This window comes from Haliotis cracherodii, unplaced genomic scaffold (genome assembly GCF_022045235.1).
Source record: "Haliotis cracherodii isolate W230 unplaced genomic scaffold, xgHalCrac1.p SCAF_5, whole genome shotgun sequence".
Taxonomy (NCBI): Eukaryota; Metazoa; Mollusca; class Gastropoda; order Lepetellida; family Haliotidae; genus Haliotis; species Haliotis cracherodii.
In genome coordinates this window covers 26,877,132-26,894,337 of record NW_027266308.1, presented here as the reverse complement: position 1 = coordinate 26,894,337, position 17,206 = coordinate 26,877,132, and the positions used below count along the sequence as shown (strand labels likewise).

Here is a 17,206-nt window from a genome sequence, read left to right as displayed (position 1 = left end):
AGAGAGAAATATAAATATCATGTCATCATGTGTGATACATTTACATAGATAAAGGCTTTGTCTCAATATATGATGTTCGTTGTTAGTTAAGGCGGCAAGTAGTTTTGTTGGGAGAGTACTGATTCATGTTTATTATTCAGTTAAGTGATTGTGTAAGTTTCCAATTAAGTCATGTTTTTAGTCCACTGAAGTCACAGTGTTGGTCGAGTAGGTCATGGTGTTGGTCCACTGAAGTCACAGTGTTGGTCAAGTAAGTCACAGTGTTGTTCCAGTAAGTCACAGTGTTGTTCCAGTTAGTCATGGTGTTGGGTGTTTGTCCAGTAAGTCATGGTATTGGTCCAGTAAGTCATGGTGTTGGTCCAGTAAGTCGTGGTATTGGTCCAGTAAGTCATGGTGTTGGTCCAGTAAGTCGTGGTATTGGTCCAGTAAGTCGTGGTATTGGTCCAGTAAGTCATGGTGTTGGTCCAGTAAGTCGTGGTATTGGTCCAGTAAGTCGTGGTATTGGTCCAGTAAGTCATGGTGTTAGTCAAGTAAGTCACGGTGTTGGTCCAGTTAGTCATGGTGTTGGTCCAGTAAGTCATGGTGTTGGGTGTTGGTCCAGTAAGTCATGGTGTTGGTCCAGTAAGTCATGGTGTTGGTCCAGTAAGTCATGGTGTTGGGTGTTGGTCCAGTAAGTCATGGTGTTGGTCCAGTAAGTCGTGGTATTGGTCCAGTAAGTCGTGGTATTGGTCCAGTAAGTCATGGTGTTAGTCAAGTAAGTCACGGTGTTGGTCCAGTAAGTCATGGTGTTGGTCCAGTAAGTCATGGTGTTGGGTGTTGGTCCAGTAAGTCATGGTGTTGGTCATGTCACCATTTTGTTCTTTCGTTTCGTCGTCTTAGTGCGTGAATGGTTTTACACCGCTTTCAGCAATATTTCAGCAATATCACGATGGGGGACACCAGAAACGAAACGAACGAATGTCCCTCTCGTCGTCTTCTCTCTGAAATACTCTAACTGTTGCTAATCCAAGCTCACTGTAGACGGTAGTGAGTGGAATGAATGTTGTTTTAAGGCGCAGTCGCCCATGTTTCAGCCATATCACCCTCGGAGCCCGATGAAGCACTATCAGACATGTTTCTCACATCCGGTATGCAGTGTAGACACTGACGTGAAGTTGTGCCAAAGAATTGGCACATTGTAACCCCGGAATGCCTACATGGTTGTGATGATAACTAGCTGTGCGGGATACGTTATTGCAGTAGCCTGGCACAATGGATTCCACTGGATTGTCTGGTCCATACTCGATTATTTACAGAGCGCCGTCATACAGTTGGATTATTGCTTAAACAACAACAAACAACAACTACAAAAGAGTCAACTACAGCAAACTTATAATCAGTTTTTCGGGAAGCCCCTTTCGGAGAGTAGACTGTGGACATTCGTCACCTCTCGCCTCTTTCCGTAACCTGCAAGAAGACTCGTCCCCCTATCGATGAATGTTATGTGCGAAAATACGACAAACCAATCAGAATGCGCGTATGATTTCAAGTTCATCGTCAAAGAATCCCCCAGAAATAATTTTTGATTTTAGATATGTCTTGCATCTAAAAATATACCCAAGACACAGTTAAATGTGTTCAAACATACTGTATAATTCCGCATGTCGCGATGTGCTTTAAATTGCATCAGAAATATATATAATATATAGGGAAATATATGTGAACCATTACGCAACGAGTTAAAAATTGAAGATGTTTTTTAAATATGCATCCACTCAGAAATTATAATTGGCCATTTAGTTTCAATAAAAAGTACTGTCATTTTTCAAAATGATAACTGATGCTGAACGTGACCACGGATATTTTCAAGCAGGTGATATTTGGTGCGGAACGTGGGTTGGTGTGCTTAGCTTCATGTTCCCTGCAACTGCAAGAACGGGTTGTGCATACATGTTTATGTAATTGATGTTGAATGCCTAGTAATTAAAACATTTACCATAAAAATCTATTGGAAAACATTTGGTTTTGTGCAACCTGTTGTATTCATATTTCAAATGATCAGCTGATACCCGACACACGTGTCGGGCCCATTTCGTCTTATACAACAAGATCGCAACACCCGATTCTTTAACACAGACATTTAATACTAAACACTTTTGTTGACTCGGGCCCGCATGTGGCTCTCTGCGATCCATACATTTCTGGTGTACGAATGCTCACAATCATCAATATGAAACTACACGTGCATCGCGTCGATAGTGTCGAGGGACATATGTTACCGTCGTAATTAGGGGGGCGTGACGAGGGCGAGGATGTAACGTATAATCGAAGTATCGATGCATCGTAATTGTCCATGGACCGATCGCATTCAACTGGGAACATAATTGCACTACACTATCGATAGTAACGATAGACGTCATAAATAAAAACGCGTTTAAGGATTTCGTTACTTTTGATCCAAAATACACACCCATTACAGACACAGAGGTATTTGTAAATATTGTTATGTCAAAAATAAGTATCTCCCAACACCCACCCCCACCCCCACCCCATCCCCAAGCATTCTTGTGAAGTGTTGAGTTTTGTAAGGCCATGACGCAAAACGGTGTAAGAGGGGTGGGTTGGTTGCCTAGGGGTTTAAAAGGGTTAAAACGTTCGCCGTCACGACGAAGACCCGAGTTCGATTCCCCACATTGGTACAATGTGTGCAGCCCATTTTTTTGTGTCCCACGCCGCCATATTTTGATGGAATATTTCTAAAATCGACGTAAAACCATTTTCACTCACTCGGTGTAGGAAAGTAAAGTGATTATTACTATATTATCAGAAATGTGTTTATAACTAAAAAAATATGCACTTGCAATAATTATGATGCTCTCGATTGTCCCTGGTACGTGCCCTGTATATACCACGGTTTAATAGGAATATTCAAAACTTCTCATTGTGGTCCTTTACCTATTTTTGAGTTAAATATTGTTTACTCACTCACTCACTCACCCCCACTCACTCACCCACCTATCCAACACCCCAATCTAATCCTACCTACCTCCCTTCCACTCACTCACTCACTCGCTCACTCACTCACCCCCACTCACTCACCCACCTATCCAACACCCCAATCTAATCCTACCTACCTCCCTTCCACTCACTCACTCACTCGCTCACTCACTCACCCCCACTCACTCACCCACCTATCCAACACCCCAATCTAATCCTACCTACCTCCCTTCCACTCACTCACTCACTCGCTCATTCACTCCCACCCATCCATCCAACTAACCCCTTCATCTATATAGGTTATGCATCTACATAGAGAATCTCACCCTCGTGTCTTTTGATATCAAATATATCAACACGAGTTGATAAAAGTGGAAAAATTCCGAGGCTTGCCAAGGAATTTTGCCACTTTTATTAACAAGTCTCCTGTTTGAGACAGTTTTGGATGATAAAACACCTTCACATACTAATTATGTACAGCAGCGGCCTGTTTGAAACTTTATCATACCAGACGAACCCGTGGTTGATACTTCCCACCGCCAAGGAATTACATATTCCTATTTTTGCACTGCCAGTTGAAACACTGAAATACCCTTTTCCTGCAGGTCGTATATGTACAGGTTCCAAAACAACACGTGTGAAGAAAATACAATGCACACCGCATCATTGAAACATCAAGAGGCAAAGGCGTAATGCTTAAACAGTGATAAATATTTACAATCACTTAACAAAACCGCTTGGCGTCTGTATAATTGTTGACAAAAGTTCAAACAAAATACTGAATGAAACAGAAAGAAAGGTGAGAAATAAAGATTTTCTGCGATGAAGACGTGTGTAAAAGATATAGACACAGCTCTACTGGTTTCTTTGGAGTTCAACGCCGCACCTAGCTATATTCAAGCTATATGATGGCGGTCTGTAAATAATCGAGTCCGGACCAGACAACCCAGTGATGCATCAACCCAGTCAGCGTGTCTGACCACCCGATCCCGTTAGTCGCCTCTTACGACTGAATAGGTAGCATTAGATTGACATGGCAATGCCCCAACACTGCCTGTAGAACTAGGTGTACGCCTGCAACTAAATAGGGCCATGTATAGATATTTTTAGTTGTCTCTTTATTCATTCTTTGAAATCATTCATTTTATTCAAGAATTGTATATTTTACTACAAAAATTCCTGAGAAAAGAAAGTATAGACTTGGAAATTGGATTAAATCAAACTATTACATACGTTATTATTATTATTATTATTATTATTATTATTATTATTATTATCATTATTATTATTATTATTATTTATTTATTTATTTATTTATTTATTTATTTATTTATTTATTTATTATTATTGTTATTATCATTATTAAAACGTTACTAGGCTGAAAACAGTTGCTGAAACACTGGAAAACCTAAGGTCCAAAAAACAACTACGATACCCGTATCAAATGCATCACCATCAAATAACTATTTCTTGTTAGTTTCATTTTTAGCCACCATGAAACGTGGGTGTACACTTTCTTTTGCCCGGCAGTATATTTCCACAATTGATTGATCTTATCGGCTGTCGCACGCTGATGACGTGGTATCGACCTGCCGCCATCTGTGTAAACTGACTTCCAATACTGTTGAACAAATGTCGATACTTTTACAGATAGTTCGGATATAACTACTGAATTTGGTATCGTTGTAAACCCGATAGACTGGGTTTGTTCTGAAGGTGTCTCCATATCAAACCTATAAATTATATCTAGACAATGGTAATAATTTGACCCGTGCGAGAAACAATCAAATTTATTTATCTCTTTGTTGTGACCTCAACACGTCCACGTTATAAACCTTACAAAGTGTTCCCCATGAATTAGCTGAACTAGAAAGTAGAACTATCTGTAGCGAGTTGGAACAATTCCACCGGTGACGTACGTACAGTAGCTTTCAATTCGAACATTAAAATGTTCGATGTCCAACACAGTGAAACCTCGAAAGTACAGAAAATCCCAATATCTATATTAATGCATGCACGCGCGCGCGCACGCGCGCACACACACACACACACACACACACACACACACACACACACACACACACACACACATAGGGACATTACTTAGTACTCGTGATTCGTTAATCCGGAAAATTGTTAATATCCGGACAATTTCACTCCCTAAAGTGTACCGTTGGTACAGTATGGAGATCAAGGTGAAGGCCGTCATAAACTAAGAGGCGGATTTGGGGGATGAATAGGGGTCCAGCCAGTGCCTTCAGGTTGTCTCAGAGGCCGACTACTATTGCGATCGGATGGTCAGACTCCGTGACACAATTCCCTTCCACTGATTTACCCACCTGAACTAGAAATAAAGGAGACGAGTGAGACCGCCTCATCTTTTTCATGTTTACATCAATCCATACAAATTCAGAGAGACAAAAATCTATCCTCAAGACTGTGAGTGAGTGAATGGTTTTATGCCGCTTTCAGCAATATCCCAGCAATATTACGGCGGGGAACACCTGTTTGTTCAGGTGAGCACTTGACTTGCCTTAACATGTGTTTGTGACGGGTGCCACCGGTTGAGATTTTTTATGATTATGGAACGGGTTTAGTCGCTATAATTAATTGGCTGGTAGGGTGTCATCGTGTCCTGATGTCGTATATCGGTGCTCATACTTTCAGTCACTGGTTTTACCTGTTCCAGAGTCGATACTTACACACCGTCCCGGTAGAGCTGGACCATTGCTGACTGCGGCGTAAAACATTATTAATTCTCCCACTTCACTTGCCCCCTTTATGACAGAAAGGGGCGGTGGGGTAGTCTAGTGGTTGAAGCGTTCGCTCGTCACACTGAAGACCCGGTTTCCATTCCCCAGATGTGTACCATGTGTGAAGACCATTTCTGGTGTTCCCCGTCGTGATATTGCTGGAATATTGCTAAAAGCTGCGTAAAGCCACATTCACTCACTATGACAGAAAAGCCAACATATCCATGTATTAGAATTATTTTATTAGTGTATCACATTCTCTCTGAAGAAATAAACAAGCGACAAACTCCAAGAAAATGAAGAGTGTCATGTCTTATGTTATTCTAGCCCCCGAATGATATTTATATTCTTCAAATTTCCGTCATTTACATGTCCCGTTATCCAAAGGATGTTCTATTCGAAGAGACACCACGTGACGGAGAGCACGCGTGTGTAGAGTTTCGAGAAAACAAACACATTTAAACAAGTCTTCAAAATGATTCAGTCACGCGTTCATCGTCGTAAATAATTAATGTTTAGTTACTGTAGTCAGTGCATACAAGCGCGTAGAGTATTGGCGATGCGAGTTTCTTTTCTCGTTGATACTATGCTATTTCGAAAATGACACGACACTTTTTGCTGGTTGGGGCGAAATAACTTTAATAAATAATGACAACAACTATTAATATGGTTAGCCGCATAACACCTCGAACAGTAACGGAGTAGTGATATTGCCTTATTTCACTGTATACCGCATACCGCCCGATCCCTCCGCAAATAGTTCGTTCAACATGGCGTCGTATTTTGAGAAAAGCATACTTTATTGTTAATAGAAATTAGGTAAACGATTTTTATATCGAGCAAAATCTATAGGAGGGTGCCGACTGCCGGCAGATTATGATGTGTAATTTGATAGTCACGTGAAAAAGTGAAACTAGTGAATCCATTTCCAATATGGATTCCTTCCAATACTGGCCGAGGTGACATATGCGAGTGAGGTGAGCCGGGTGGAGCGGTAACAGACTGGTCTGTCGCCAAAACCCTTGAGAATAAATTAAAAAATGAATCCAACTCAAGTCTAGATTGCCTCAGGTCTAAAATTAAGCATTGGTCAGGGCTACATTTGGATGTATATTTAACTTTATTTCTGGGACTAAATGTCAGTTTAGATATCGAACGCTGAATGTAAGTTAATGCAAACAATATTAAATACGGGCATTGAGAAATAAGGTGGGACATATTACTCAACTTTTGATAAGGATTCCTATTATTCCGTGACACACCAAACGCATTACTTGTCACCTTTATATGTGCGTAGTATTAACTATCCCTGACCTGCTATCAGCTGTTGAGTAGTATTATGATATCCCACACAGGCATGTATACCATCATTCGGACATACATCCCTATATATGAACAACATTTAATAACAATGCAATGCTGGACGGTATCAAGCATTCAGTAATCCATCCATAACGTTCAAATCTGGAACATAATTTCGCAGAGACGGAAACTGCCGATAACTTCTGATTGTCAAAGTTGTTTGCGAGTCACTAGGCAACCATCACCTTCACAAATTCTGAAACACAATATAAACACATGAAGTAACGAGTGTTATGATTTTATATATATTCATGAAGGCAGATAATTATGATTTCTTCTGTTATGATTTTGTTTGTTTGTATGTTTTTTGACGCCGCACTCAGCAATATTCCAGCTATATGACTGCGGTCTGTAAATAATCAAGTCTGGGCCGGGCAATCCAGCGATTGATGTCATGAGCATCGATCTACACAATTGAGATACGATGGCATACATCAACCACGTCAGCGAGCCTGACCACCCGATCCCGTTAGTCGCCTCTTACGACAAGTTTGGGTTGCTGAAGTTCCGATTCTACCCTGGAACATCACGGGTCCTCCTTTTATGAACAGTCTGTTGATCTGGCCTGTCGCTTGACGTGCTATGTGGACGTTGATTTGCGATTCATTAAAACATAATTCAAGTCAAAAGACGTTTAAACTTTTCATATTTTCAATTAAAAAATCTATTTACAAATTTAAGATCACCCGTAAACACCAAAAATGAAATGATCTGGCCTGATTACGAATATCGGCATCCACTTTGAAAATTTTAATACCCCAAAATAATATTTCAAAACAGTTTGGGGCAATTTGTCTCGATGTAAACTGTCGTGCACAAGAAAGTATACACTTGAAAATTGGATTTAACCAAAACATACAAACGTTATCAAAACGTTATTAGGCTGAACACAGTCGCTGATTCACTGCAAACTTGAGGTCCAAAACACAACAATGATACCCGAATGAAATACATCACCATGGAATGTTTGTTTCATTTTAAGCCACCATCAAAAAAGGGTGTATAGGTTTGTTTGGCCGGCAGTTTATATTGTGATTCCTCTTTAATAGCGACAAACATTCATACGTAACAAGTAAAACCTTATTCAGAAAAAAAAAACCCGAACGGTTTGTCTTAAGGACAGATGGAACATACGTGATTCGAATCATCATCATCATCATCATCATCATCATCATCATCATCATCATCATTCCATCATTATTATTATTCATTATTATTATTAGTAGTATTGTTGTTGCCATGTAAACGCTGTTACAGTCACCTTCATAATTAACCTTCCCGTCTTGATTGAGATCGACAGTCTGCATCATGGCGTCCACCTCAGCGTTAGAGAGACGCTCCCCCCGGACTCTGATCACCTCCCTCAATTCGTTGGGGCTAATGAAACCGTCGCCGTTCAAGTCGTACTTCTTGAAATCGGTAATAATCTCTTTAGAAAATTTAGCGTCTTCAACTTTCTTGAGCATCATCTTCTGGAACTCCTCAAAGTCCATTGTCTTGTTGCCTGGAGAAAATATTGGAATTGAAATTCGAGTTACCCAGCTGCTTCAGCATCTGATTGTTTCTATATGATTTATATTGCATTCATTTGTACGTTGATTTTATTCCGTTCGAATCCCGGTTCGCCCCGATTATGTTTCTAGGTTTGTCAGCACCATACCCGTGCTCGTGGGTTTCACCGAAGTGGTAAACGTCTGAGACCTGTATCACTTCGGGCTTTCCTCCCACATTAAGCTGACACGCCGCAATATAACTGGAATACTGTTAAAAGCGCCGTCGAACCAAACTCACTCACTCACTCACTCACTCATTTTATTCCGATGTAGGTGAAGGCCACGTAAACAAACCTTGTTTAGCATAAGGAACTGGCCCTAATAATCAACTCGAATCTAAATTGTTTCCTATATCATATCTTGATAACGGTATAGGAATCTACGTCGCTATATGCAATAAACAAAGTTGTTATCCATAAAGGTGTACGTTTTCTTATGTTAAAGTTATGCTCAACTCCGTACTGTCCATGCGTTCCTCAAACTCCCATACTTTTAATATAGGCTTACGACGGTCGTAACACTATGATCGTTTTGTGAAGCGGATCACTCCAAGGCTTCGAGATTTCGAAGTGTTGATAGGCGGTTGCCCTTCCCATACATTGTTATATATCTTTTTTCCAAAATGAGAAAACAAGAAAATACTTATTTGGCCGAATAAACAATTCAAAGATCATTTCTGTAATACGAAATATACATCTGACACGGGGATATCTGAGTTAGGATGTCTACTACAAGGTAGAAAATGTAATGACTTAATTGCTAGCGTTTTTAGCGATTTGCAAATATAACACTTACATGTTGATATTAGTGTATTCTTATACATAAACGTTTCTTCATCTGTGGTTCAAATGTTTTAAAATGATAAATACTATTAACAATACCTTAACACGAACCCATTCGTCTAAGGCGCCGCAATTCACTGTGCAGAGTTGCGTCCCTTGGTCACGCCAGAAATTAACCTATGATTGTGGGTTCGAATCCCGGTTCACCCCGACTATGTTTCTAGTTTTGTCAGCACCATACCCGTGCTCGTGGGTTTCACCGAAGTGTTAAACGTCTGAGACCTGCATCACTTCGAGCTTTCCTCCCACATAGAGCTGACACGCCGTAATATAGCTGGTATTACTGGAATACTTTTACTCATACCATCGTTAAGTGTGAGTGCGTTGGAGTGAGTGAGTATGGTTTTACGCCGCATCTTGCAATATCCCGGCAATATCACGGCGGAAGACAACAGAAATGAGTTTCAAACACTTCTCCCATTTTGGTGACGTGCGAACGCTTTAACCACCAGGCTACCATACCGTCTCCCTTGGTGCATTAGAGAACCTAGGGTATAATATGCACACATGCGCCCCCGTGTTTACATGGATAGTTAGATTAATGACAAGATATGTTAGAAATGTCTACATCAGAAAAAGTTAAACACTCTTCGTACAGACCGACGGACATCCTTAACAAGATTTCACTTAATATCTCAAGAATGGTAGTAGTAATAGATTTAACTTAATATCTCAAGAATGGTAGTAGTAGTAGTAGTAGTAGTAGTAGTACTAGTAGTTGTAGTAGCAGTAGTAGTAGTAGTAGTAGTGGGTCGGTGGGGCAGCCTTGTGGTTAAAGCGTTCGCTCGTCACGCCTAAGTCCTGGGTTCGTAAAACCATACTCACTCACTAGCGGCAGTAGTAGTAGTAGTAGTAGTAGTAGTAGTAGTAGTAGTAGTAGTAGTAGTAGTAGTAGTAGTAGTAGTAGTTAGAACCATATAAATGGGACCATGTATTAGAACCATGTGAAGATCAAGGACAATTCAGAAAGTTCCTTCTAACAAATGCCACTGTCAAAAGATTACTCTCGGTAAAAACATATTTTAGAAATTAAGGTATCAACATGCTTCGTCTATTTTTTAAAACCAGTAAACAGTAGCAATTAGACAATCCAGGAACAGCGGTTGTGTTCACAGGGATGCAAACAATTAAAGCAAAAAGACATTTATATTTTATTGCAATTTTTTTTATCCATCTTAATACTGACATGTGAGTGAAATAGTCGCCAACAAGTATTAGGCAGCACTTATCATCTCAAAATTAGACGACCAGGGTTGTAATCGAGAATTTAATTGAAAATATTCATATGGAGAGATTTTTAAGGGCAGGTGGAATCTACAAATCAGCTCACACAAGAAACCCGTATTATTGGCGAGTTGGGAAACCGTGCTTGTGAATACGTCTTGGCCAACAAATACATGAATGTAATAGTTACAAGGTTGGGAAGAAAGATATTTTGTTTTACTGAGGCGTTCACAGCGTACAGGCTTTGAAGCGAACGTAAAATATCAAAAACATACCATGTACATTGTAAAGGGTTGGTTTGAACTCTGTCATTGTAGCACAGTGTTATTACCAAAGGCTCTTTACAATGAGAGTGTTGGGTTTTACGACGCTTTTAACAGTAATCCAGTTATACCACGGCGTGTCGGCTTGATGTGGGAAGAAAGCTCGAAGTGATGCAGGTCTCAGACGTTTACCCCATCGGTGAAACGAGTGAGGATGTGTTGCTTGGATCATAATGGTGGCCAATCATGGACTCTAAACCCACGACCAGCGGATCCAGGCAAGGTTATGGACGCAACCTTTTCACATCTCTTGATAACTGATATACTATTTGAATCAGCGTTAACTCCAACTCACTCTTTCACCGACCAATCTACCCACCCACCCGCCCACTCACTCACTCACTCACTCACTCACTCACTCACCATCTTTGTCAAACTGGTTGATGATCTCCTCAACCTCCTCCAGGGTCATCTCGTGACCTAGTGACGTCAGCATAGCCCCCAACTCCGATGTGGTGATTTTGCCGCCCTTGTCCCGGTCATACTTGTCAAAAAGCTTCTTGAACTCTGAAAATGGCAGATTCAAAATGAAAAAGAAAAACAAAAAACGAAATAGAAAAAAAAAACTGCCCCTGGATTCAACCCGAAAAAGAATTAGTCGTTGGACATGCTGGAAGCCCTGAAACAAATGTGTTGAAAATATAATTGTTCGTCTCGCCCTTTCAGCAGAAAATAACATGGTCGGTCCCAAACGCATAAAAAAAAATCTCTATACAGTGAGGTCTCGTTTATCCGGACTGCTGTGTTCTGTCGACTAACGATTAATCTTTACGGAGCAATACAGATGTCATTCCTGTCAGAAGCCGTCCACAAAACGTGGTTCCAGCACTGAGACATACTCGAACTTCGCACAACCACTGATTGCTGATGCGTTGCAGACCTTCTCTGTGGTCTAGTGGTAGAGCATCCGCCCGGGTTGATGAAGGTTGGGGGTTCTATTCCCGGCTGCGTCACACCAAAAGGCGTTAAAAAGATGGCACTTGTTGTTACCTTGCCTATCGCACGGCATTAAGGGGCTATAACCTCTTGATTGGTTCGGAGTAGGTATACTGTGTCTGAACGGGATATTCATATTTAACTGCAGCATGGTATCTCATTTGGCTAGCTCTATAAACTCGGCGTAAGTCCGGACTAGTAAAAGCAATAACACACATGATAGCATGCAACAATCTTGTACGGGACGTTATACCCCATTTCACCTCACCATCATCTAATCTTATACGTTGCGCTAAAAGAGAATTTTCTTTCAAACATTTTGCAGTCGACGTTTCAATTTAATTTGATCAGATGCGTTGTCCTTAGGTGAAATTTGATTTGATTTGATACGTCATATCTGGAATTCCATTCATGTAACATTTTTGCTTTTAATTAGGTCCTCACCACGTGCAGTGTATGTGGGTAAACTATAGGGCAAAAGAAAGTATACACTTAGGATTTGACTACACTATTTCAAACGTCACAAAACCTGCCTGAAAACAGCCGCCTAAATACTGCACACTTAAGCTCCAAACCACAAACTAGATCCCCGCATCAAATACATCAGCATCGACAAACCATTTTTTGTTTGTTTCATTTTTAGCCACCATTGAACATGGATGTATACTTTCTTTTCCCCGGCAGCATATGTTGTTTTTTGAGTATGGAGGCATCCATATAGATATTCATGAACCGTAGACATTTTTTACCAGTTTTGGATTCTATGTGTGGTATGTCTTTTCTTCGTGTATAAAGTATGTTTTAATGTATATTTTTTATGTTTATTTATAATACATTTAAGATTTTTTGGCCATAACATTTTATTTGTTGCCGTGTGTATTTCTTGATGTCTAAGACATTGAATTAAGTGAGTGAGTGAGTGAGTTAGTTGGGTTTAATGCCGCTTTTAACAGTATTCCAGTTATATCACGGCGTGTCAGCTTAATGTGGGAGGAAATCCCCAAGTGATGCAGGTCTCAGACGTTTACTACTTCGGTGAAACCCACGAGGTCGGGTATCGTAACCTAGAAATATAATCGGGGCGAACCGGGATTCTAACCCACAATCATAGGTTTCAGGCGTGTCCAAGGGACGCAACTCTGCACAGCGAATCGGGGCGCCTTAGACGACTTGGCCACACGTGCCCCCTCGAATACAGTGCTGACTATTAACCGTGAGCCCTATAGGATTGCGTTACAGCGGGAGTTCATTCTACATAATGTAATAGTTTCGTATATCCATATTTTTTTAGAAAATCCGAACAACACACTATCAATTTTGGGGAAACCTAAACTTATACTGACTTAATTTATGTTATTTTAGAGTTACAAGGGTGTTATCACTGGAGTGATTAAATATGGAGAGATATATGAATGAGTGAGTCGAATTTAACGCCGTTTCAAACAGTATTCCGGTTATATGACGGCGGCAGGTTAATGTGGGAGGAAAGCCCGAAGTGATCAGGTCATACGTTTACCACTTCGGTGAAACTCGCGGTGCTGACAAACCTACAAATGGGCACAGAGAAATATAAAAACGCATGTAGAAATAAATTCTTTTATAATTTTATTTTCCTTTTGATTAGAAAGTCTTCTCATAAGTATGAAATATTTAACACAATACAAGAAAAGTAGTAATTGATTAAAGAGGTTATTAGGTGAGTGAGGTGGGTTTAAGTCCGTTTTGAACAGTATTTCGCCATGGTAGTTTGACGTGGGAGCCTGGGGCCATGCAGGTTCTAAATTTTTCATTTTATTTGTGAACCCACGAGTGCAGGTATGGTGTGACAAACCAAAATGTTGAATCTGGGATGCTAAACTACGACCATGGGATTCTGCCATGACGAACGAACAACCTTATATGATTGCTCCACCCGTCCCCATGCGAGATTAGATCTGCGTTAAGTAAAGAAGCATATGCATATGTGTTTCTCGGATATGTGGTACAGTAAACTACGGTTATAACGAACTCAGGGGACCACAAAATTTCGTTCGTTATAGCCGTAGTTCGTTATAAGCATATATACAGCATATATACAGCAAATGGCCGGGACCAAAAGAACAGTTCGTTATATCCACCAGTTCGTTATAAGCGTGTTCGTTATAAACGTAGTTTACTGTAGTTGCATGTCTTAATAAGGAAACATTTCTTTTTTGAAAACTAAGACTGGTTTAACGTCTATATCATTTCTTCACAGAGGCCACGCGCTGATCGTGACGTCACTGATTTGTGTGCACGCCGAATTTCACAAACTCTTCACAGAGTATACTTTTCCGACAGCACATCGAATATTTCACGCGCTTTAGACTGGTTTTCTACGTGCTGCTGCGACAGCTTCTTTATATTACAGACGGATTTATATGTACAAACTTCTGTATTTGAAATTTATTGAAATCGAGTATGATTGGAACTGATTAAAACATTAAAATAATTCGAAAATCTGATCTTGTAATAAGTTATGCATATTGTTTACCTTGAATCTGCGACTCTGAGAGTGTGTCCGCCTGAGAAAAATTAAAAATCAATTGTCAACATCATCGTAGATTGCGCAGTTTAAATATATGAAATCGACCACAATGTCATAAAAGGGCAAACTATTCTGTATATATATATTCTGCAACAGTTTGAAACATATACACGGATCTGTTAGGGTGAGACTTAATTGAGACATCAGTTTGTAAATACAGCAGAAATCCTAAACTAGACACTGATGCATTTTGATCGAAGCAATCAATTCAACTAGGCGTCCATGATACCTCATTATCGATGCTAGTCGTTTCACCTGTTCGGACATGCCAACATCCAGTCAGGTGCAATGGTGATGCGAGTACCAACATATCCCCTTTGTAGCATCCGTGGAGGGCATGCATCATTTATAGGGTTAATCAATGAAGCCAGCACAGCATGGAACCACGTTGTTATGCATCGTTGAATTCAATATCATAATAAGGTAATATCATTTTAGTCGACCACAATGTTTTAATGACGTCCGCATCATCAATCGCATCTCGTATCGTGGATGTAGATTGTTGGTTTTTTTGGTTCGTAAATTGGGTTATCGAAGAGCAGTCAAGCAGGTGATTACGCTTTTTTAGTTCTACAATTATCCAGTAATACAAGATATTAGAAAGATACAGAGACTACATTAAGCCTCGATCACTTATGTCCTAATACTTGCAGTCCTTGACACAGCGTGTATATAAGGATATTCTTTCATCAATAGCACAACAAAACATTTTACAAATATTCTTTTCAAATAAACTACATGGCGACGATATTGCATTGAGATGATATACTTTCATCAATACAGGAATTTCTGTTTATTTGGTCAATATGGCCCCTACCGCCATCTTACAGGCGAGTTTCAGTGCATCCAACCATGCCATGTACGTGTTATCTGTGCTATTTGTCCATAATAATTAAGGATTTATTATCATCAGCTCACGTGCTCATTATTAAGATTCCTGTCAATAGTACTGATGATGTCACTGATATTGATTGAAGTGATATCCTAATTTTTTGAAATTCATATTTCAAACTTTCTTCGTCGATGCCATTGAGTTCGCAATCATTGATCAAGAAATCACAAATATCGATTTAGCAGCTAAACTGTGGTAAATCTCCGTGAAGATATAAATTAACTTCCATTCCTACATTCTTACCTGCACAGGTAAGATGAATAGTTTCAGGATAAAATAAATAAAACATGATTACTCACCATATCGTATAAACAAGGGACTGTAAATGTGAATATATGGTGTATCGAAGCTGGCTGAAGGAGATCTCGACGATTCTCGGTTGACAACGAGACTGGTGCAGAGCGACATCACAGTAATCAATATGGCTGACTACCCCGGGTGAAGGAGAGAGATGCGGGAGGCGGCGAGAACATCAATAATGATATACATAGGAACGAGAGACATATTATCAATCTGTTGGCAATAACAGTTGTGGTTGGTGTTGGTCATACACCGGGGGTGAGGGTAGGAGGGCAACGTGTGTCGCCGTTGATGCTGCTACTATAGCTAATGCCTGTCTGATGGTAGGATTGCAATGTTTCTCGTCGTTGATACTGCTACAACAGCTTATGCCTGTCTGATGGTAGGAGGGCAATGTTTGTCGTCGTTGATGCTGCTACAACAGCTTATGCCTGTCTGATGGTAGGAGGGCAATGTTTCTCGTCGTTGATGCTGCTACAACAGCTTATGCCTGTCTGATGGTAGGATTGCAATGTTTGTCGTCGTTGGTGCTACTACAACAGCTTATGCCTGTCTGATGGTAGGAGGGCAATGTTTGTCGTCGTTGATGCTGCTACAACAGCTTATGCCTGTCTGATGGTAGGAGGGCAATGTTTGTCGTCGTTGATGCTGCTACAACAGCTTATGCCTGTCTGATGGTAGGATTGCAATGTTTGTCGTCGTTGATGCTGCTACAACAGCTTATGCCTGTCTGATGGTAGGAGGGCAATGTTTGTCGTCGTTGATGCTGCTACAACAGCTTATGCCTGTCTGATGGTAGGAGGGCAATGTTTGTCGTCGTTGATGCTGCTACAACAGCTTATGCCTGTCTGATGGTAGGAGGGCAATGTTTCTCGTCGTTGATGCTGCTACAACAGCTAATGCCTGTCTGGTGGTAGAAGGGCAATGTTTCTCGTCGTTGATGCTGCTACAACAGCTAATGCCTGTCTGATGGTAGGAGGGCAATGTTTCTCGTCGTTGATGCTGCTACTATAGCTAATGCCTGTCTGATGGTAGAAGGGCAATGTTTGTCGTCGTTGATGCTGCTACAACAGCTTATGCCTGACTGATGGTAGGAGGGCAGCGTTTCTCGTCGTTGATGCTGCTACAACAGGTAATGCCTGTCTGGTGGTAGGAGGATCGTGATTGTCGTCGTTGATGCTGCTACAACAGCTTATGCCTGACTGATGGTAGGAGGGCAATGTTTGTCGTCGTTGATGCTGCTACAACAGCTTATGCCTGACTGATGGTAGGAGGGCATCGTTTCTCGTCGTTGATGCTGCTACAACAGGTAATGCCTGTCTGGTGGTAGGAGGATCGTGATTGTCGTCGTTGATGCTGCTACCATAGCTAATGCCTGTCTGATGGTAGAAGGGCAATGTTTGTCGATGTTGATACTGCTACAATAGCTAATGCCTGTCTGATGGTAGGAGGGCAATGTTTGTCATCGTTGATACTGAT

The 17,206-nt window shown here is 40.7% G+C and overlaps 1 protein-coding gene across 1 annotated transcript; it reads right to left on the bottom strand.

The window, feature by feature from the left end:
* Positions 1 to 6,003: 6,003 nt before the first annotated feature.
* LOC139442366 (calmodulin-like) lies at positions 6,004 to 15,794 on the bottom strand. The gene is made up of 5 exons (XM_071223168.1): positions 15,727 to 15,794; positions 14,482 to 14,512; positions 11,397 to 11,540; positions 8,353 to 8,595; positions 6,004 to 7,287 (listed from the first exon to the last, which is right to left on the bottom strand). Exons 1-5 carry the CDS (start codon positions 15,727 to 15,729, stop codon positions 7,262 to 7,264), a joined length of 447 nt encoding a protein of 148 aa, XP_071079269.1. The 5' UTR covers positions 15,730 to 15,794; the 3' UTR covers positions 6,004 to 7,261.
* Between the last annotated feature and the right edge of the window lie 1,412 nt (positions 15,795 to 17,206).

What these genes read in the sequence shown, in the direction of transcription:
- LOC139442366 (XM_071223168.1), bottom strand. An exon ending in CTCAGAGTCGCAGATTCAAG is followed by an intron (nt 11,541 to 14,481) that starts GTAAACAATATG and finishes TGCCATTTTCAG; the next exon opens with AGTTCAAGAAGCTTTTTGAC. An exon ending in CGGGAAGGTTAATTATGAAG is followed by an intron (nt 7,288 to 8,352) that starts GTGACTGTAACA and finishes ATTGTGTTTCAG; the next exon opens with AATTTGTGAAGGTGATGGTT.